The following is a 21,276-nucleotide window of genomic DNA, read 5'->3' as shown; positions in this document are numbered from 1 at the left end:
ATGGGTCGATACCTTTGTAGTGGACACGGAGGTTGCCCTGAGAGAGGCCGATGTAGTTGTACTTGTCCTTGGGGCTCCAGGAACGCGGCAATGGAGTCTCGTGCTGGTTGACTGCGGGGTACAGACGTTGCAGGCGCCGGCTCAGCTCCTGATCCCCGGGCGACGGCAGCCCACCTCCGGCCCCCCCACTGGGGGAGTCCCCAGCCTGCGGGCCCCCTGCTCCCGAGTCCGCCGCCGCCGCCGCCGCCGCCATCTTGGTGGGAGCTGCTATTGTGTCACTGGAGGCGGGGAAGAGCGTGACCAGAGCCTCCCCACACAGCCAATGGCCCACGAGCCTCCCGGGGCCGCAGGGAAACCGAGTCCGAGTCCAGCGCCTCTCTTTGGACATTGCTGATCTTGCCACATTTCAAACTCCATATCCCACAATGCAGAGCGCCCCAGAGGCGGCCCGAAGATAACCGGCAAGGCACGTCGGGAGATGTAGTTCATGGCCCTAGCTATAAGGCTAGCCAGCCGATACACTAAGACACGGAAAACTACAACTCCCGCCGACAAAGTGGCCCAGGATTCTCAGCTCTCCTTCCTCCTCCATGGCCTCAGTTTATTCCCCTGCTTCATTTCTCAAGCTAATGCCAAATCTGCCGCAGTGCATGGCTCTCGGAGCACCCCGCCACTGGGTTCCAGTACATCTTTGCTCCTTTGCTTTTTCCCCCACTCAGAAAGCGAGGGGCTAGGGGCGTGGCACGACCCTGGTCTCGCCCTCACCGCAGGGTTAGCTGGGAGCTAGTTGCCAAGGCGATAGGCTGTACACTATCTCGGCTTCTTAGTCTGCGGGTGCTGGCCGCCCGCCTGCCAGAGGGTCATGGCTAACCCACAGCAGCGTATCTACAGCTTCTCCAAGCCGAGGTAGGCGTTGGTAAAGCTGAGGGAGGAGAGACGGGCTTAAGTACACTTTCGAAAAAGATGACACCTGGTCAGGATCTCTGCCCTGCACATCGACCTCTGTTCTTCGTGTTGGGGCTCCAGTGCCACAGAATCAGTTGATGCAGAATCAGAATCTTGGTTTGTCAGCCTAGTGAGGAAGTTAGGTGCTATCAAAAGGGCAGGCTCCCGCCTGTAATCCTATCTACTCAGGAGGCTGAGATTGAGGATTGCAGTCGAAAGCCAGCCTGCGCAGAAAACACAATTAACTACCAGAAAACCGAACGTAGAGCTGTGGCTCAACGTGGTTGAGTGCTAGCCTCGAGGAAAAGAGCTCATTCAGGTCACTCAAGGACAGCACCCAGGCCCAGAATTCAAGCCCCAAGACGGGGTCGGGGAGGGTGGGGAGCGGAAGACCAGGGTAGAGCTCAGTGGCTGTAATCCTAGCTACTCAAGAAGTTGAGAGCTCAGGGTCAAGGTTCAAAGCCACCAGGGGCAGAAAAATCTGCCTGGTTGCCTGCACTGGGACTTCAACTCAGGTCCTTTTATTTAAGTCATTTCCTTCTCTTTGTGCGTGTTGGCTAATTGGAAATAAGAATCTTTAATATTTTTTGCCAGACCTGGGGCTTGCATTCAGGACTTGGCACTGTCCCTGAGCTTCTTTTGCTCAAGGCTAGCACTCTATCACTTGAGCCACAGTACCATTTGTGGCTTTTTCTGATTATGTGGGACTGAGGAATTGAACCCAGGGCTTCATGCATGCTAGACAAGCACACCATCACTAAGCCACATTCCCAGCCCCTCTTTAAGATTTTTCTACCCATGCTGGCTTCAAACTATGATGGGTCCCCAAATCTCAGTCTCCTGAGTGGCTAGATACAGGGAACAGTCACAGGAGCCTGGGCTTTCTAGGTTCCTGCTGAAGCAGGAGTTAGTGAGATTCATTTGATGAGAAGAATGCTTCTGGGAATGTATGAAAATGGTCTGGGCTCAGAGCCACGGGCTTGCTGAGCTGCATCTCTGGGAATCTAGATGCAGTGCTGGGAAGACTCAGGGCCTTACCCTGAGGAGAGCAGAGGGCATGCCTTTTGGATTTTGCAATGGTTAAAAGGGCTCTCTCTATTCTGGACTCTGTCACCCATGACCAAATTCTCCTATGTGCAGATCACAGCCACAGTCTTCAAAAGGAACTTCAGATGATGAATCCCCTTACGGAGACTTAAAATGCACCCAGAAACGCAAATATTCTAAGAAATGGAAGTCACTGGTTAGTAATAATATTTTGGAACCCCACATCAGACTCTGTGAATTGTCTCCTTGTCTACAACCATCAAGAAGCATTTACCTGAATTGACCAGAGGAGCTTCTTCCCAATCAAGGGCACATAGCTCACAGATGCCCACTACGCTTTGGGGAGGAGGGAGTGCATACTAGTTTCTGAAAGGCCTTGCCAGACCTCCCTAGACAGAGAGAGACTTCGGCCACTGCCCTCAGATCCCCTTTCTCTGCACCTCACCATTCTGGAATGGATCTCATTTCTTCATCCAGCAGGCCATATGATAGGCACTGTGATTGATACTAGAACGATCACACTTTCTTTGCCAAGTTCCTTCAGTTCTGTGACTATGCCTTTTTGTCTTTATGTCTGTTAGGGTCCTTCAGTGGTTAACATATTTGTTTGGGGTTTGAACTCAGGGCCTGGGCACTGATCTCAGCCTCCTGAGGAGCTAGGTGTCAGCCATGAGTGCCTGTCTGTGACTGATATATATCAAAAACACCATAATGAGCAGGGGTATGAAAGCTCAAGGCTACCACCCTACCCCTGGGCCTGGGGTTCGACTCCTTGGTACCACATACATAGAAAAAGCCGGAAGTGGCTCCAGTGGTAGAGCTCTAGCTTTGGGAAAGTCCAATGTCAGTGTTCAGGCCCTGAGTTCAAGCCCCTGGACTGGCAAAAATTAAAAAAAAACAGATTTGACTAAACTTATAACTCCAACTTACTGTGAAACCAGACTGTGTGATGGTTTTCATTTGTGTGTTTCTTATGGAGAATTTAAGAACATATGCACCATACACTTTGTGAGGATGGAAACTTTCTGTCCAGGGAGGATACAGGGAATAACATGTAATCTCCATAAAACACATCCTGGCAGGGCAGACTCCAGCTCCTTGCTCCCATTAGCTCTCATAATTCTGTGAACCTGGGGCCAGGTTCATTTGGGCTTTTTTTCTGCGTGGCTATTGTCAACCACTAGGGGACACTGTTTCTTCTACCAATGCTCTGTAGCTGCCTTTGCATTTTCACCTACAGGGGGCAATACAGTCACAACCTGCCCAAGCTGGTTATAAATCTGTTCACCTGGCATCAATTGTTATCCTTGAAACTGGCATTCCTTTCCTTTCTCTACTTGGTGTAGTTTATCCTGATAGGGCATTAAACTAATTCTTTCATCTTTCTCCCCACCTATATTTTCTTTTTCTTTTTTGTGCTGGTCCTGGGGCTTGAACTCAGGGCCTGGTTGCTCAAGGCTAGAGCTGTATCATTTGTACTATAGCTCCACTACTGGATGTGTTGGTGCTACATTGGAGATAAGAGTCTTGTTGACAGACTGGTAACGTGGCTTAGTGGTAGAATGCTTGCCTAGCGTGCACAAAGCCCTGGGTTCGATTCCTCAGTATCACATAAACAGAAAAAGTGGTTCTGTAGCTCAAGTGGCAGAACGCTACCCTTGAGCACAGAGAGGCTCAGGGACAAAGCCTAGTCTCTGAGTTCAAGCCCCAGGACTGGCAAAACAAAAAACAAGCTGGGCCCGGTAGCTCACCCCTGTAATGCTAGCTATTTAGGAGGCTGAGATCTGAGAATTGCCGTTCAAAGACAGCCTGGGTACTAAAGTTTAAAGTCCATGAAACTCCAGTTAACCACCAAAAAAACCAGAAGTGGCACTGTGGCTTAAGGGGTATGATGGTAGCCTTGATCAGCTCAGGGACAGCGCCGAGGCCCAGAGTTCAAGCCCCACAACCAGGGGGAAAAAATAAACAAAAAAGCTAGCTCAGGCAGACAAACCTGAGAGACTCATCTCCAATTAAACGGAAGTGGAGATGCGGCTCAAGTGGTAGGGTGCTAGCCTTGAACAGAAAAACTCAAGGACAGTACCCAAGTTCTGAGTTCAAGCCCTAGTATTGTCACAAAAGAAAAAGGAGGAGAAGGAAAAGAAGAGGAGGAGAAGGTGGAAGAGGAAATAAAAATACACTGCTGGTTGGGCCTGAATGTCTGTGTCTTTGACCACATTATGTCATGGGGCCAGAGGTAGGGCTGTCCGGTAACTCATAATCTGTTTCCACAGCACAGGTATTCAATACTCACTGACTTAATACAGAAGAGACTAGCTCACTTTTATTGAGTCCTAAGCAGAGCCAGAGTGTCATGGCACTTTACCTCAGTACAGGAGAGTGGTGACTACATCATCCCTATGGTGGAGATATAAAGATGAGGCTCCGAGAAGTTAAGCCCATGGCCACACAGTTAATAAGGGAGATAAGAGACTTAATCCATGCCCTAATTCAAGGACCATAGTCTTAATTATAAACCATATTAAGAGATGTTTATAGCCAAACATGATGACATACACTTGTCCTCCTCCTCAGAGGAGGAAGTAGAATATTAAGTTTGAGGCCAACCTGGAATATATAATAGTTCAAAGCCAGCCTGGACTATATATAGTGAGACCATGTCTCCAAAAGGAGGGAGAGAGAGGGAGAGGGCAAGAGAGGGGGGGAGGACAGGGAGAGGGGGAAAAGGAGAGAAAGAGAAAGAGGGAGAGAGGAGAGGGAGAGAGAGAGCACACCAGATGGGAATGGTGGCAGGGAAAACAAATCAGGAGTGTGGGAGAAAGGATGTAAGAATATTAGGAAGGACGGGGCCGGGAGTTTGGCCTAGTGGTTAAAGTGCTTGCCTAGCATGCACGAAGACCCGGGTTCGATTCCTTGGTACCATATATATAGAAAAAGCCGAAAGTGGTGCTGAGCTCTCAAGTGGTAGAGTTCTAGCCTTGAGAAAGTCCAAGGACAGTGCTCAGGCCCTGAGCTCAAGCTCCGGACTGACAAAAAAAAAATATATATATATATACATATATATACATATATATGTATATATATATATTAGGAAGGAGAGAGTAATGTTGCCATAGTATTTTCTCCTTGAAGCCCTGGCAGTTCTCCCTGAGTGGCCATCTGTCCCCATGGCCCACATTCGCCACTGGCCAGACCATTCTGCAAAATCGAAAGCCCTGTTCCACTGAGTACCAGAAACGACCTAGGTAAGGCAGGGTTCGCCTGATGGTGGGTGGGCTGGTATATACCTGGCAGGTAGGGTTGAGATACGTGATGTCCCAGGCCAAGGGTGCTGGTGACATCTCAGCCTACATTCTTTTCAATAGCTGGCAGCAGAATCCTCTGGGCATGGCCAAGCCCAAGTACCTGGAACAGCTTGAAAACTACCTACGCAAGGAACTCCTCCTGCTAGACCTGGGCACAGATTCTACACAGGAACTGAGGCTGCAGGTCAGCATCACAGATTCAACATGGGACAGGGCAGGAAGAAACCTCACCCACTGACACTGAGCCGATAGCCAGAGGGAGATAGCCTTTCCCAGCTCATATAGATCTCTCCCTGAAGAGAAGAATATCCTATAACAAAGTCAACAAGCTAGGTCTTGATGGCTCACAGGTATGAGCTACTCAGAAGGGTGACATCTGAGGATTGTCATTCAAAGCCAGCATGGGCAGGAAAGTCCATGAAACTCTTATCTCCAAATAACCAGCTAACAGCCAGAAATGGAGCTGTGGCTCAAGTGATGGAGCACCATATCTGAGTGAAAAATAAAAAAAGCCAAAGAACAGTACCTAAGTCCTGAGCTGCGTTCAAGACTCAGTACCAACACAAAATCAGACAAAAAGACCACCAAAATCAATAGACAGGCTGTGTGGAACCAAAAGTACTGACGCTGGAGTTTTCTCACTAAATTGGGTAGACTGGATGCTCTCTCCTATTCCTTCAGCTGCCAGGCTGGCTCCAAAGATATCACTGAATGGGAGCTGTGTGCCTGTGGTTCACATGTGTACTGATAGCTACTCAAGACACTAAGATCTGAGGATTATAGTTTGATGCCAGCCTGGGCAGAAAAGTCCATTCCATTCTTCTTTGTATGTGGGGGGGGGTCATGGGGCTTGAACTCTGAGCCTGGGTGCTGTCCCTGAGCATTTCAGCTCAAGGGTACCACCCTATCCCTTGAGCCATAGCCCCACTTCCCCTTTTCTAGTGATTAATTGGAGATAAGAGTTTCAGGTTCTTTAGTACCTAGGCTGGCTTCAATCATCAGATCTCGGCCTCCTGAGTAGCTAGGATTACAGGTATGAGCCACCACACCCAGCAAGTCCTTTCCATAAGTCCTTTCATTCTTAACTCCCAAAACGCCAGCAGTGGAACTATGTTTAAGTGATACAGCATTAGCTTTTTTTTTTTTGCCAGTCCTGGTTGAACTCAGGGCCTGGGCACTGTCCTTGGACATGTTTTGCTCAGAGCTAGCGCTCTGCCACTTGAGCCACAGCACACTTCTGGCTTTTTCTGTGTATGTGGTACCAAGGAATCAAACCCAGGGCTTTCTGCATGCTGGGCAAGCACTCTACCAGTAGGCCATGCTCCTGGCCCTGACAACCCTAATCTTGAGGAATGAGTTCAGAGGCAGAGGAAGGAAAGAGAAAAGGACAGAGAGGAAAAGGAGGGAGAGAGTGAGAGAGAAGGAAGGAGAGATGAGAGATTGGTCTAGACGCAACTATGCCTGGCATACTTGCTGATTTTTGTGTCTGCAAATCTAGAAGCCCCCCATTTCACATCAGGCACCCCTTCCAAAAGGAAAAAAAAGGGGGGGCCGGATATTTGGCCTAGTGGTAAGAGTGCTTGCCTTCCTTGGTACTGTATACATAGAAAAAGCCAGAAGTGGTGCTATGGCTCAAGTAGTAGAGCTCTAGCTTTGAGAAAGATCAAGGACAGTGCTTAGGCCCAGAGTTCAAGCCCCAGGACTGGCAAAAAAAAAGTCACTCTGTGCCCAAATGGGACAGGAGCCCACACTTCTACTGTAGAATCAAAATGCAAGGCTAGAATCTTCAGTCTTGCTCCAACAGGACTTTGAGATAGAGGAGGGATACAGCTCAGAGGTGCAGTCTAGAAAGCAAGAAGCTGTTTACATAGCCAAAGAAAATGGCAAATTTAGTCAATGGTAGTTTGCTAGGTCTCAGAAACAACACCATGAAAGCCCTTCAGAGAACTCCAACCCAAACTCTATGGCACATGTGAGATCTACGTGGCTCTCAGAACATTTTTTTGCTATGGCTTACCTAATAGCTTCAAGGTGGCAGGTATGGGCTAGGAAGTGACAGGTTCCCTTTTCTGGTTAGCCTTACAGAGAAATCTTTGACTTCTTCATAGAAGATTTCAAGACATATAAGCCATTGCTGTCCTCCATCAAGAATGCATATGAGCTGATGCTGGGTAAGAAGGTAGCTTCTTTCCTGTGCCCAAATAGGAATGGCAACAGATGATTCTCTTTCAATTTTTCTAGGACTCCATAGTAGAGCTGGGGCAGCTACTAACTTGGGCCTTAAGGTCACTCAGGGTACTTCAGGCCTCTCATCATTGTGAAAGCTAGAGAAGTAGTATCTACAGGAAACAACTCCAGGAGAATAAGCACTTGCCAGGTTCAGGGGTGGGAAGAGAGTGGAGCTCAGGACTAGAGGCATAGGTGTATAACTGTGATTTCAGATCCCAAAAGCAAGTGTGGAAAGGCTTGAAGCAGGGGTCATAGCTTTGAACAAGGCCAGCATGGACTCAAAGTTGGTAACTGACAGCATCTGTCTTCTGGCTATTTGTTCCCCTTGGATGGAAAAGGACTCTTCCATCTATCCCTGCTTAGCCTACCAAAGGGAGAAGATTCGAACCCTGGAGCCCCTAAAGGCCAAGCTTATCACTATGAATGAAGACTGCAATGAGAGGATCCTGGCCATGAGGGCTGAGGAGAAGTGTGAAATCTCTGTGTTGAAGAAAGAGAAGATGAATTTGCTAAAACTCATTGACAAAAAGAATGAAGAGAAGGTCTCGTTGCAGAGTGAGGTAAATGAAAGTAGTGTGATGACCCAACTCCTGAATTCCTGTTTTACTTTGACCACAGGGATGACCTGCACACTGAAGAAACCCCTAACCTCATTCTCCCTTCTGCCTGGACTGCCACAGAGCTATTTGGTCTCTTGGAGCCCATATTTCCATCACCTTCTGCTCTGCTGGGAAAGTTTGGCACAGACTCAGTGTGGCTCGCAGTACTAGCAGCTTTGGGGAGGAAAACCTGGGAACTTGGCTGGGTTTCTGGGACTAGCCACTTTCTTTCTTATACCTTTCTTGTTTCTAAGCCAAGGGTACCACCCAACCCCCACCTTACCCCCTATGGTAATTAGCTGACCCTAACTACACAGACAACTTTGCAACAGGTGTCCAAACTAAGGAAGAGCTTGGCTGAAGAGTACTTGCGCTATCTCAGTGAGAGAGATGCCCGTAAGATTCTCATTGGGGACCTGAATGAGCTACGGTACCAGCGGGAAGATATGTCATTAGCCCAGTCTCCAGGTAACCAGAGTCAAGTTTCTCTTATTCTGAAGGATGGGAGAGAAGTCCCACTCTCATCATTCACCCCATTCATTCAACATTTTTTTTTTGGGGGGGGATCAGTCATAGAGCTTGAACTTGGGGCCCTGTAACTGAGGTATTTTGCTCAATGCTAGCACTCTACTTTGACTCACAACACGACTACCAGTTTTTGAGTGGTTAGTTGGAGATAAGAGTCTCACAGATTTTCCTGCCTGGGCTGGCTTTGACCTGTGATCCTCAGATCTCAGCTTCTTGAGTAACTAGGATTGCAGGTATGAGCCACCAGTGGCCTGGCCTCACTCAGCATTTCTAATACTACATATGGGAGATATCCCTGCCATCAGTCAGGGCTGGGGATCTTTTGAGCTGAACTGAGACTCACAGGATCATGAAGTAGGACCATTTTTTTCTTCTTCCTCTTTTTTTCAATTATATTGTCAGGGTAATGTTTAGAGGGGTTACAGTCACATTCATCTGGTAGCGGGTACATTACTTCTTGAACATTGATACCTCTCAAGTAGGACCATTTCTGAAAGGCGAAGTTGCATGTCCTGGGCTTCTCTACTTAAGCCTAGGCTGGTAGTACTGTGGGGAAGGCCTAGTCCAGAGAGCATGCCCCAAAAGCTATTCAACCCAGCCCTGGGCTTCAGACTCCAGAGCCCAGGTGACATAGGCTGGCGGGCTCCCTGGCAGGCGTCTGGGGGGAAGACCCCGTGAAGCTAACACTGGCTCTGAAGATGACCCGTCAAGACCTGACCCGTACACAGATGGAACTCAACACCATGAAAGCCAACTTTGGAGATGTGGTACCAAGGAGGGATTTTGAAATGCAGGAGAAGACCAACAAGGATCTTCAAGAGCAGGTGCTGGTGGCCCGGCAAGGCTAAGCTAGACCTGGTAAGTAAGGAAGGATCAGGCAGATGGGTAGGTAGGATCAATCCACATTGCCTACAGCTGGATGCCCTGAAAGCTGACTATGAGGAGGTGTGCAAGGAACATGAGGTATTGCTGCAGTTACACATGATGACACTGAAGGAGCGAGACCAGTTCTCAGCTGAGCTGCAAGAGATCCAGCGTACCTCTACACCCCGACCTGACTGGACCAAGTGTGAAGGTAATTATGGCTATCGGGGATCCAGGGCTTACAGAATGGCCTGACCTGGATTCTAGCTCCCTCTCTCCACTTGCAGATGTGATAGCTGGGGGCTCAGAAAGGTGGCGAATTCTGGCAGAGGGCAAGAACAGCGACCAGCTGGTGGATGTACTCCTGGAGGAGATTGGAGAGGGCCTGCTCCGAGGGAAAGACTCCTTCCGTGGTCTGGTAGGGGAGTCCCTGAGTGGGAGAGAGACCTAGAGCTACAGCCCTCAGTCCTTGCTAATGAGGAGATAAGCTTTTGCTTTTTTTTTTTTTTTTGCCAGTCCCGGGCTTGAGCTCAGGACCTGAGTGCTGTCCTTGGACTTTCTTAAGGCTAGAGCTCTACCACTTGAGCCTCAGCACCACTTCCGGCTTTTTTGTATGTATGTGGTACCAAGGAATCAAACCCGGGTCTTCATGCATGCTAGGCAAGCACTTTAACCACTAGGCCAAACTCCCGGCCCCAGGAGATAAGCTTTTGGAGGGACTACCTGGGGCTTTTGGTGGTGGGGACACAGAGCTGATATTCTGCCTTCCAGGGCTATGGGGAAGATGTCCCTCCTTTCCTTCGGTTTGACGGCATTGTGGAGAACAAGAAGCCAAGTAAAAAGTTTGTGGTGGACCTCCTCCAGGATGCCTGGAAGGAACGGCTCGGAGATGAGGTCAGTTCTCTCTCCAGTTCTTTTGGCCTTGTGTGGCCTTCAAATCCAGAGTTCTCTGGTAATGTGGGGGTCACCTCAAGGTGTTAGGAAGTAAGGAGGGAGCCAACCCTGGCAAGCTCACCAAGCATTCCTCCCATCCTGCAGAAATCGAAATTCCAAGATTTCTTCTTCAACTTCTTGGAGCGTCGCTTTGGGACCAATGATGCCATGGCCTGGGCTTACACCATTTTTGAAAACATTAAGCTCTTCCGCACCAATGAAGTCATGAGTCATTTCTATGCAGTCTTGATGGGAAAGGTGAACCTGGCCCCTGGTTGTTCCACTTGAGATTAAAAGGACCTCTGCATGGATGTGGTGGCCCATGCCTGTAATCTTAGTCACTCAGGAGTCTGTGAGATTCTTATCTCCAATTAACCACTAGAAAACCGGAAGTGGTGCTGTGGCTCAAGGGGTAGGGTGGTAGCCTTGAGCTGAAGAGCTCAGGGACAGCACCCAGGCCCAGAGTCCAAGCCCGAAGGCCAACAAAAAAAAAAAGACCTCTGATCCCAGCAAAGCCCAGCTCTGTGCCCACTACTCCAGGAAGCAGCACATTAATGAATGTGTCCTTTCCTGTAGATGATGGAGAGTGTATATATCAACCACAAGAATACAGTAGCCAAGCTGCTGAAGGAGATGACGAATGCTGACACTCAGAATGAAGGGTTACTAACCAATGAGCAGTTCAGGTAAGAGGCCAGTCCAGGCCATCCCAAACTCCAGCACAACATCTTCACTGGCCTGGCTCCCAGGTATGCAGGGCAAAGGAAGCCTGCAGGAAGGCACACAACCTTAGAGCTCAGTACTTCCTAACACTGTGATCCCCCCAAATGGGGATGAAGAGAGGGATGGGCAACCTCAGCCAGGCCCTTGTGGACCTTATTGTGTTTCCTTCTCCCACAGCACCATTCTCAAGAACTTTTTCCCCCTCAAAAAGGAAGAGGACATTCAGGAGCTGTTGGAGTCAGGGGGCTGGAATGCCAACAGTGAGGATGTGTTGAACTACCGCTTTTTGTTTATAGAGGTGGGTATAGGGCCTAGGAAATTGCTCTACTCCTACCCTAACCTTAACCCTAACTGGGCTCCAGTTATTGTGGCTTTACCCTACCTTGTGGCCCCTTCCAGACAGAGGAGGGCCAGAGTGAGCCATTCGTACAAAAGCTGTGGGAACAGTATGAAAAGGAGAAGGAAGAATACCTGCAGGAAATAAAGCAGCAGCTGGGCCTGACAGTGTAAGTGACCTGGGAGCCCCTAGGCCCACTCAGCCACTGGTGAATTGCCCACAGGGTAGCATCTCAAGCCCACAAGTCTCCCTGTGCTGCTGGACACTATAAACTGCTCAAGCTGGGCAGAAAGGAGGGCACTGGAGGGCTCAAGCCTCTCTCTCTTTCCTTGGGGGGCAGCAATGAGACAGTGACTCTATCCAAGCTGCGAAAGGCCCTGATGACCATCGACCCCAGCCTAGACAAACACACACTGCGTGCCTACCTGAGCCAGGCCTTCCTGATTCCCGAGTCAGATTTGTTAGAACTGGAAAAGGAGAAGGAAGAAGAGGAGGAGGAGGAGGTGGAAGTGGTAGAAGAGAGCGCTGGAGTAGTGCTCCACAAGGTACTGGAACGACTTCGAATTGCTGACACCAAGCGCATGGGGCCTCGAGAGCTAGAGCCCACAAGCTAGGATCATGGTAGGCAATATTGAGTATTCCAGTGCTAACTCCATTTCTCTAATAAAACTGTTTATTCCAGGCTGTATTGGGAAGTCAGTGACTAAGGGATAAAGGGTATCTGGGCTGGCCCCAGGACATGCACCAAAAAGCAAAATTTTCTGTTTGTGATAACTTATTGATCTTAGGGGAAAGGACAGAGAGTTGGAGAATGATATGAATTACAAGGTCCGGGGTATAGACAGCAAGGATTGAGGCCTGACCATCACTGGGCAGGGAAAACAGAATTGCCACTGAATGCACAGGGGATGAGCAGCTGGCGGTACTCCAGGGGCAGGTGTCGTTCCACAAGCACATGCAAGGAGACTTGCTCGGTGACCAGACCCTGCCTGCAGTAGAGGAAGAGGAGCAGAGCACATCAGAATCAGCGCCCTCCCCTACCCCCTCTTCTCCAGCTTCTCTTTTCCACACTCTTACCGTCGCATCAATAGCTCCAAATCCTCTGGCTTCACAGTCTTGCGGCCAGCATGAGCAGCAAACACCTCCAGGTCATTGCAAAGGTGCTGGAAATACTTATCTAGGCTGCCGTGGAAGTTGAGGGGGAGAGCACACTGAGTAAGTCTATTCATAACCTAAAAGGCTGTTCTATTAACTCAGACGTACAATATGCACTCACCACTTCTCCACCACCTCAAGAGCTTTCTTCTCAATAGGCATCTTGGCATAGAAGCTAAAGAGTTTTGCATAGTGGCTCAGTCCAGTTCTATAAGGATCTTGACGTCTGGGGCCAGCAGTCCGGGGCCTGAGGGGAAGTTTGGCTGGTACAGGCTCGATAGGCTCTGGAGGCAAGCTAGACAAGAGGCAGGAGTAGACAGAGGTGACTGAATAGATACTTGAAGAAGACCCTATTCAAGTTCTGTTTGCTCCTACTAGTACCGGGCCTAGGTGCTTCTTGGCTAACCTAGATGAGCAGTTCCTACCATCCATTGAGGGGCAGCATGGTAAAGAGGCCACACGGAAGTTTTTCCTTTAGGTCCTATCCTTCCAGTCTGGACTCCAAATCCTAGTCTAGCCTTATACACAGTCACTTATTCAGACCTGTGACACTCCCCAGCCCAATCCTAAGAATGGACAATCTCTCTCATCCTTTTCTTTTTTGTGCTGGTCTTAAGGCTTGAACTCAGGGGCCTGGGTGCTGTCCCTGAGCTTTTTCGCTCAAGGCTAGCACTCTATCATTCATTCGAGCCACACAGTCCACTTCTGGCTTTTTAGCAGTTAATTGAACATGAGAGTCTCTTGGACTTTTTTGCTCCGCCTGGCTTCAAACTATGATCCTCAGATCTCAGCTTCCTCAATACCTAGGGTTAGAGGTTTGAGCCACCAGTGCCTGGCCTAGTCTCTTCCCTTTGGAATCTATCACTGCCTGTCTCAATTCCATCAATCATCCTCCAGGAAGCCTTCTCTGACTACACACTAACCCAGGTACTTCTCCCTCACTCAGGCTCCTCTATACCGCTGGAGGTAGGCTTCAAGATGACTTTTTTTTTTTTTTGCCAGTCCTGGGCTTGAGCTCAGGGCCTGAGCACTGTCCTTGGACTTTCTCAAGGCTAGAGCTCTACCACTTGAGCCTCAGCACCACTTCCGGCTTTTTTCTATGTATGTGGTACCGAGGAATCGAACCCGGGTCTTCGTGCATGCTAGGCAAGCACTTTAACCACTAGGCCAAACTCCCGGTCCCCCTGAGCTTCTTTTGCTCAAGGCTAGCACTTTACCACTTGAGCCACAGTGCCACTTCTGGCCTTTTCTGTTTCTGTGGTACAGAGGAATCAAACCCAGGGCTTCATGTATGCTAGGTAAGCATTTTACCATATGCCACATTCCCAGCCTGACAAATATGTTCTTGGGGGACACCCTGTATCCAGCTCAGGCTATTGGCTGGGAGATCTGCATATTCAGGGGTGATACAAAGGGTGATAACAGTCTGTACAGGTGCCAAATGCCAACCTCAGTGCCTGTCCCCTTCCCAAGAGGCCCAGGATCCTGGATTCTTACACTGCAACATCAGGCTGTGGTGGAGCGGGCTCAAGAAACTGATGGGATCGCTTGGCCTGGAGGAACTCAGGGGTGCTGGAGGTCAATTCTGGACTTGCTGTAGAGAAAGGGCAGGGTCACAGGGACTCAAGTTTGAGCATCTCAATCAGCTGTGCAGGTCCAGTCTCCTTGTCATATTTCTCAAGGGTTTTACCCAGCTCTAGTCAACCAAGTGCCTTTCAGAGTTTCTCTTCTCCACTAATACCACCAGTTCTCAATTCCCAGGCAAGTCCCTTCTGTGTGCCAGGGCCTTAACACAGTTATTACCAACCCCCTGCTGATTCCTACATTGCCTTTTACCTGGCCTGCCAGGAAAGTCTTCATCCTGTATAGATTCTTCTGGCTCCTTGTCCTCCACAGCTCTCTGAGGTCTCTCCACTTCTGTCACCTCTGTAGAAGCAGCAGGACAACGCTGTAGGTCTGAGAGGGGTAAAGATGGAGCAGCAAAGCCAGCCTCTGAGAAGAAAGCATGCCAAAGGCAGCACCAGCATATTGGTTTGAAATTTCTTGGCCCAACACTGACTCTGCTTCTGGGTGGAGGAGTTCCTAGCCAGGAATTCCAGCTAGGAAACAAACATGGGATCTGGGAGGAAAAGCTACCACGGCCAATTCTTGCCAAAAATAACCTTGGTTCAAGACCACCTGCCCTACATACTCACTGTGGTTCTGTAACTCTAGCCCACTGCTATATGTCCTGTGACTCAAAGTCCTCTCAGAATCTTCAGTGCCAACGTGAGAGGAGTGGGCTACAGAGGGACGCACACTGGGAGAGTGGCCAACCAAGGGCTGTGAGAAGGGCTGGGTGTCCTCCAATACTGTATCCGTTGGCAAAGTAGCAACAGTAGCTCTGAGACTTTCACCTAGAGATGAAAGGCGGGCTGTAACTCAGTGTTTTCTAGGCCTACCTGCTAAACCCTGAGTTGCCAGAGACCACACAGTGGGCCCTATGGGTATGCTCTGCCTTTATGGCTTTCGGAGAAAGATCCTGAACCCTACTTATCTCTTTTCCACAGCTGTCCTTGATTACCTTCTTGTTCCTTGGCCTGGCATTTCTAAGCCTCTATGCCTTGCTCTTCCTCCCACCCTCCACTCCCAACCACTTACCATTCTTTTACTCTCCACTTCTCCCCTGCCCAGAACCATCCTTCTACTCTGGGGATCTTGTCTTCTAGAATCAGGATCCTAGGTCAATTCTAACTAGCTAGCTGATGATGAACTCAGTCACTATACACACCTCTTTCCTACTACTTTCAGCTTGGTAGCTCAAAAATATGAGCTTCTGGAAGGTATAGACATGACATTAAGGCCAGAAGTACTTGTGGAAAGGAAGCAGAAACTACTTATTAAAGTACTGATTATTGTCCTTGACCCTACCAGCAGAGGAGCAATCCTGGACTGAGTTGTACCTCTTTTCTGTCATGGAGGCAGGAGGGGAGGAATTTTCCCCCAAAGGCTAGAAGGGGAAAACCTCAACCTTACCTGGAGGGGCTAAGGAATTATCTTGAAGATCTTGCAACAAGACACCCATATCTACAGGCCTTCGGGTAGGAGGTCTGCGGGCCAAACCAGGTCTCCTCACTGACTGTGGTTGAAGAGGTGTAGCAAATGTCAGGTTGAGGGAACTGGTATGAGGGAAGAAGCATAGGAAAGTAAGGTACCCAAGGCCCACTTTAGCCAAAGGACTCCCTCTTTTCCCTGGCACTCATATCTTAGAAGTGGCTACCAGTGAGTACCTCCCTTCCCAGACTTCGATTCCATCAATCCCCAAAAGAGGTAATTGCACCTGGTGAGAGATGAAGCATCAGCATTCCCTGCAGGCTCTGTCAGTGACCAGTGAAAGAATATAAAAAAAAGAAGAAACCATGGTAAGTTATCCGGGCCCAAGAAAGTCTTCTCTTAGGTGTCTTCTACCTCTCCAGAGGCCAGGAGAGAGGGGACAGCAACAGAGTTCTATCTTCACCTTGGGAGAGAGGCAGCGCCTGGTTTATTTCTTGCTGAAACAATGACAATCTCAGCCTCTGCTTCCTCTTGCTTGGGGCTGGCAGACTTGGAGCTAGGGTTGTGGAGGGCTCTAGTTCAGGAAGTTGCAGCTCCAGACTGTAAGAATATAGTTTATCTCAGATAGGCCAGGAAACCAAATTCTACTATTTGTGCCCCTGATGAAGCTCCTAGACCCGAGCTGTCCAACAACCTAGCCCATGAGGGAGTTCACTGTGCACCTGCCCTGACTGCTTTCCCGTCTGGAGGGCTGGACCACCTGTAGTGCTGGTACCGGCTTTACCATTGTTTCTGGCACCAGGATGGAAGATTCGGGGGCTGCAGAAACACCAAAAAGATGATGGAGCTGAGAAGGTTACAGGACTGGTGTTGGACTAGCACCTAACTTTAGCAAGCTAGTGCTCACTTACCAGTTAGCAGGATGTTCTTCAGCAGGGTCCTAGGTGTTTGTTCCTCCAGATTCCCACTGGCTTGAACATGGGCTAACCTGCCAATGGACTATGGGTGAAAGCACCATGAATCTAATCTGTTTTTCTGCCCTCAAGGTAGGATCCAGAGCAGAAACACACCTCAGGGCCCTAACCAGAATTCTAGAGTGATCAGTGACTGGGCACTTACCCTGCCTCCATGGGAACGCTGTCTGGCAGTTGTCTTTGTTTGGCTCCTCAGTCTCCTGGAGGAATGTGTTTCAAGCAGGGTTTTCTGGGCACTGTGTAAAAACCAACAGCTCTGAGAATTCTTTTTTTTTTTTTCCCGTAGGTTGTAGGGTCTGAACTCAGGGACTGAACACTGTTCCTGAGCTCTTTTACTCAAAGCTAGTGTTCTACCACTTTGAGCCAAGATCTCCTTTTGTGTTTTAGGTGGTTAACTGGGGATAAGAGTACTATGAGGTGGGCCGGGAGTTTGGCCTAGTGGTTAAAGTGCTTGCCTAGCATGCATGAAGACCTGGGTTCAATTCCTTGGTACCACATACATAGAAAAAAGCCGGAAGTGGTGCTGAGGCTCAAGTGGTAGAGCTCTAGCCTTGAGAAAATCCAAGGACAGTGCTCAGGCCCTGAGCTCAAGCCCAGGACTGGCAAAAAAAAAAAAAAAAAAAAAAAAGTACTATGAGGACCTGGGAGTTTGGCCTAGTGGTAGAGTGCTTGCCTAGCATGCACGAAGACCTGGGTTCAATTCCTTGGAACCACATGCATAGAAAAAAGCTGGAAGTGGTGCTGAGGCTCAAGTGGAAGAGCTCTAGCCTTAAGTCCAAGGACAGTGCTCAGGCCCTGAGCTAAAAGCCCAGGACTGGCAAAAAAAAAAAAAAAAGAGTACTATGAGGCTGGGAGTTTGGCCTAGTGGTAGAGTGCTTGTCTAGCATGCATGAAGACCAGGGTTTGATTCCTCAGTACCACATACATAGAAAAAAGCCAGAAGTGGTGCTGTGGCTCAAATGGTAGAGCTCTAGCCATGAGAAAACCCAAGGCCAGTGCTCAGGCCCTGAGTTCATGCCCCAGGACTGGCCAAAAAAAAAAAAAAAAGAGTACTATGAGCTTTCCTGTCCTGGCTGGCTTCAAACTACGATCTTCAGATCTTGCCTTCTGAGTAGCTAGGATTACCAGCATGAACCACCTGAACATGGCATCTGAGTTGTTTTTTTTTTAATTTTTGCTTTAACTTTTTTTTTTCATCCGCGAATTCTTAAGGAATGGGATGAAGGGACAGGGGATATAGATATAGGCCTTTACCAGAATTCCTAGCTGAATGCCCTTTTGCCTTCAGGAACAGGAACCCAGAAACTACTTGTACTTTCCACTTCTGTGTTTCCAAGCCAGAAGTCAACAGGGATCCAGATAGCCTGAGTTATAAGAAGGGAGGGATTATCTAGCTAGGAATGGAGGCTGAGAACAATTTCACAGAGGTGACCTGAGCAGAATTGTAAAGAATAAAAGCCAGGCACTGGTGGCACATAGCTATTCAGGAGGTTGAAATCTGAGGATCAGGTTCAAAGCTAGACCAGGAAGGCAAGTCCATGAGACTCTTACCTCCAATTATCTAGCAAAAAACCAGAAGGTGAGCTGTAGTTCAAATGGGAGTGTTAGCCTTGAGCAGAAAAGCTCAGGAACAATGTCCACACCCTGAATTCAAGCTCCATGACCAATAAAAGAATAAAAAAGGTTTTCCATACATACAAGGAAAAAAAAAAGAGAGGAGTATCCATTCCAGACCTCAAAATAATCCAATCCAAGGATATTTAAAAGATTTTTTTTGTGTGTGTGGGCCCAATTTTCTGTCCAATTCCTGTCAAAATGTTCTGTGGGGCTGGGAGCATGACACAGAGGTAGTGTGCTGGCCTAGTATGCACTAAGCCCTGGGTTCAAGTCCCCAGAACTGCATGCACAGAAAAGGGGGGAAGTGGTGCTGTGGCTCAAGTGACAGAGTGGTAGCCTTGAGCAAAAGAGTGTCCAAGGACAGTGCCCAGGCCCTGAGTTCAAGCCCCAGGACTGGCAAAAAACAAAACAAAAACCACCAAAATGTTCTCTGACTCCAGCTCCATCATTCATAGGTCTAAAACCCATCATAAATGACTTGCCATTGCTCTATAAGGATTATGACACTATACCAGGCTGGCAGATGCCAACTTCTGCCCTTTCTACCACATGAGCCTCACCTCTGCCAGCGACACTTCAACCAAACGTCAGAACCAGGCCCTGCTTCCTAGCAAAGCACCTTTCCGGTGTCCCCTTCCTGATTTTCTTGCAAATGATGCTTTCTAACGCTTTTTTCACGTCAAATCAGGAGCCACCGGGCAAGTAGAACTGAATAGGCAAGGAAAAGTAGGGCCACCTGGAAAGGCAGGGCCAGATATCTGGCCACACCCTGGGCTGGTGTGGGCTAAGTAATCCGAGGACACAATGCAAGTATTTTGGTGCACAGGTCCAAGTTTGGAGGCAGCAACAGATAAGCTCCGCGGGGCTGGGAGAGTTGGGTCAGCTGTCAGGGCCCGGGGCGCTGACAGTATTTCTCTCCAACTCAGACCCCACTCCCCGATCGTTCTGGCAGCGCCCATACAAACCCAACTCGAGCACTTCGGCGTCGCCGCGGAGTGCGCGAGTCCGCTGTGTCCAGCACACGCCGTAGCAGGGTGCGTGTCGTGGGCTCGCTGTCTGAAGAGAAACCGTCCGCCATTCTGTCAGCCGCCGCCCCCAGCAAAAGCTCAAAAACAGCGGCCGGCTCAGCGTTCCCGCCGCCGCGTTTAAGAAAAAGCTCGCGATACTGCCGCAAAGGCACACGGGAAATGTAGTTCTTCTACAGCTCTGTGCCACGTTGGTCAGGTCAAGATTAGTCTGCCCTTACCAAAGCTAAGATTGGGCAAATATATGCCACCCCTCCAAATGGTTTGATCATGTGTACGTTGTGGATTATAACCAGCTGGTCAAGGTCTGGTAAATAATTGTTTTGCCGTGCATCGGTGGCTCTGCCTGTAAATCCTAGCTACTCAAGAGGTTGAGGACTGAGGATTAAGGTTCAAACCAGCCAGGGCACAAAGTCCATGAGACTCATATCCAGTTAACCACCAGGTAACCAGAAGTGTCGCTGTGGCTCAATGTAGAAGAGTGCTGAAAAAGACAGTGCTCAGGCTGAGTTCAAGCCCCAAGACTAACAACAACAACAACAAAATTGTTTATGCCCAGGTTAGACACTTTCCCCCCCGCATGTTTTTAATTTTGTTTTTTTTTATTGTTGGGGTACTGGATAGAAGAGTTACAGTTGCATTCACCAAGGAGTAGGTGCATTACTTCTCACTCGTTGATACCCCAGGTTAGACACTTTTTACATTAATAAATTGGTTGTGATTTAAAAAATAATTACAGCTGGGAATGTGGCTTATCTAGCATGCATGAAGCCCTGGTTCGATTCCTCAGTACCATATCGACAGAAAAAGTTGGAAGTGGCATTGCAGCTCAAGTGGTAAAGTGCTAGCCTTAAGCAAAAGAAGCTCAGGGACAGTGCCCAAGCCCTGAGTTCAAGACCCAGGATTGGAGGGAAGAAGAAGAAGGAGGAGGAGGAGGAGGAGGAGGAGAGAACAGGCATAGACCTACATTGGTGATCCCATCTATGTGGGAAGTGAAGGCAGAGGATCAAGATAGTTTCCATCCAGGAGAGGTGGCTCATGCCTGTAATCCTAGCTACTCAGGAGGCTGAGATCTGAGGATCTTAGTTTAAAGCCAGCCTAGGTATGAAAGTCTCTTAACTCCAATTAACCACCAGAAAACTGAAAGGGATGCTTGGCTCAAAGTGGTAGAGTGCTAGCCTTGAGCTGAACAGCTCAGGGACAGTGCCCAGGCCCAGGGTTCAAGCCCTAGGACACACATACAAAAACAACAACAACAACAACATCAACAACAACTTTCCAGGCCAGCCTAAACAAGATTAGTGAGATCCTAGCTCCTAGCTGAAAGTACAAACAGACATGACTTAAGTGATAGGTAACAGAGTGGGTTCAATCCCCAGTATTGGGAAGCTGGGGGAGGGACTAAAAACAAACCAAACAAAACTGGGTTAACGTGAAGAAAGGAGGAATGAGAAAGACTAGCAAGAGTCAGGTTGCATGGGATTTTGCAGGCTCTAGAAAGAATCTGGATAGTGTTCTAAATGGAATAGGAAACCTGTGGAGGGACTTAAGTAGAAATATAATGTAATTAAGTTTTCTTTGGCAGCCATGTGAAGAGCAGATTGTAGAAGAGCTAAGATTTGTTTCTTTTATGTGTTTGTGCTATGCTATTAAGACTTGAACTCAGGATCTTCTGTTCTTACTTAGCTTTTTTTTTTTTGCCATATTTCTGGCTTTTTGATGGTTAATTGAAGATAGGAGCCTCACTTGGGGACAGGAGTTTGGCCTAGTGATAGAGTGCTTGCCTAGCACACATGCTTTGATTCCTCAAGTACCACATACATAAAAGAAGCCAGAAGTAGAGCCCGGTGCGGTAGCTCACATTTACTCAGGAGGCTGAGATCTGAGGATTATGGTTCAAAACCAGCACAAGCACTAAAGTTCATGAGACTCTTATCTCCAATTAACCACCAGAAAAGTGGT

General features: G+C 48.6%; 3 protein-coding genes across 4 annotated transcripts in view; 1 reads left to right on the top strand and 2 right to left on the bottom strand.

Annotated features, from left to right (window-relative positions):
• The window catches only part of Ranbp10 (RAN binding protein 10), a 47,623-nt gene extending 47,303 nt beyond the window's left edge, over positions 1–320 (bottom strand). The window contains exon 1 of the mRNA XM_090357419.1: positions 13–320. Within this exon, the coding sequence (XP_090213545.1) occupies positions 13–253 (241 nt within the window). The 5' untranslated portion in view covers positions 254–320. The remainder of the gene's footprint in view (positions 1–12) is intronic.
• Positions 321–798: 478 nt separating this feature from the next.
• On the top strand, positions 799–12,191 carry Tsnaxip1 (translin associated factor X interacting protein 1). 2 transcript variants are annotated; one of them, XM_090357416.1, is made up of 16 exons: positions 799–906; positions 2,086–2,188; positions 5,125–5,237; positions 5,358–5,481; positions 7,375–7,468; positions 7,890–8,086; positions 8,458–8,593; positions 9,308–9,477; positions 9,569–9,728; positions 9,805–9,935; positions 10,289–10,411; positions 10,556–10,708; positions 11,027–11,136; positions 11,351–11,471; positions 11,573–11,679; positions 11,851–12,191. In XM_090357416.1, the coding sequence occupies exons 1-16, from the start codon at positions 863–865 to the stop codon at positions 12,122–12,124; spliced, it is 2,160 nt and encodes a 719-aa protein (XP_090213542.1). In that variant the 5' UTR covers positions 799–862; the 3' UTR covers positions 12,125–12,191. The 2 variants fall into 2 exon arrangements, with proteins under 2 accessions (XP_090213542.1, XP_090213543.1); XM_090357417.1 differs by lacking the exon at positions 799–906 and having other exon boundaries at positions 2,108–2,188; positions 5,109–5,237.
• Cenpt (centromere protein T) lies at positions 12,179–19,376 on the bottom strand. The gene is made up of 13 exons (XM_090357421.1): positions 19,255–19,376; positions 16,818–16,908; positions 16,610–16,697; positions 16,421–16,517; positions 16,162–16,298; positions 15,985–16,021; positions 15,681–15,823; positions 14,861–15,061; positions 14,502–14,621; positions 14,163–14,259; positions 12,787–12,960; positions 12,588–12,692; positions 12,179–12,499 (listed from the first exon to the last, which is right to left on the bottom strand). The coding sequence occupies exons 1-13, from the start codon at positions 19,365–19,367 to the stop codon at positions 12,376–12,378; spliced, it is 1,527 nt and encodes a 508-aa protein (XP_090213547.1). The 5' UTR covers positions 19,368–19,376; the 3' UTR covers positions 12,179–12,375.
• Between the last annotated feature and the right edge of the window lie 1,900 nt (positions 19,377–21,276).

This window comes from Megascapheus bottae, chromosome 24 (assembly GCF_031878675.1).
Source record: "Megascapheus bottae isolate mThoBot1 chromosome 24, mThoBot2.hap1, whole genome shotgun sequence".
Classification (NCBI taxonomy): domain Eukaryota; kingdom Metazoa; phylum Chordata; class Mammalia; order Rodentia; family Geomyidae; genus Megascapheus; species Megascapheus bottae.
The sequence above is the reverse complement of the archived record's forward strand: the minus strand, read 5'-3'. Positions and strand labels throughout refer to the sequence as shown.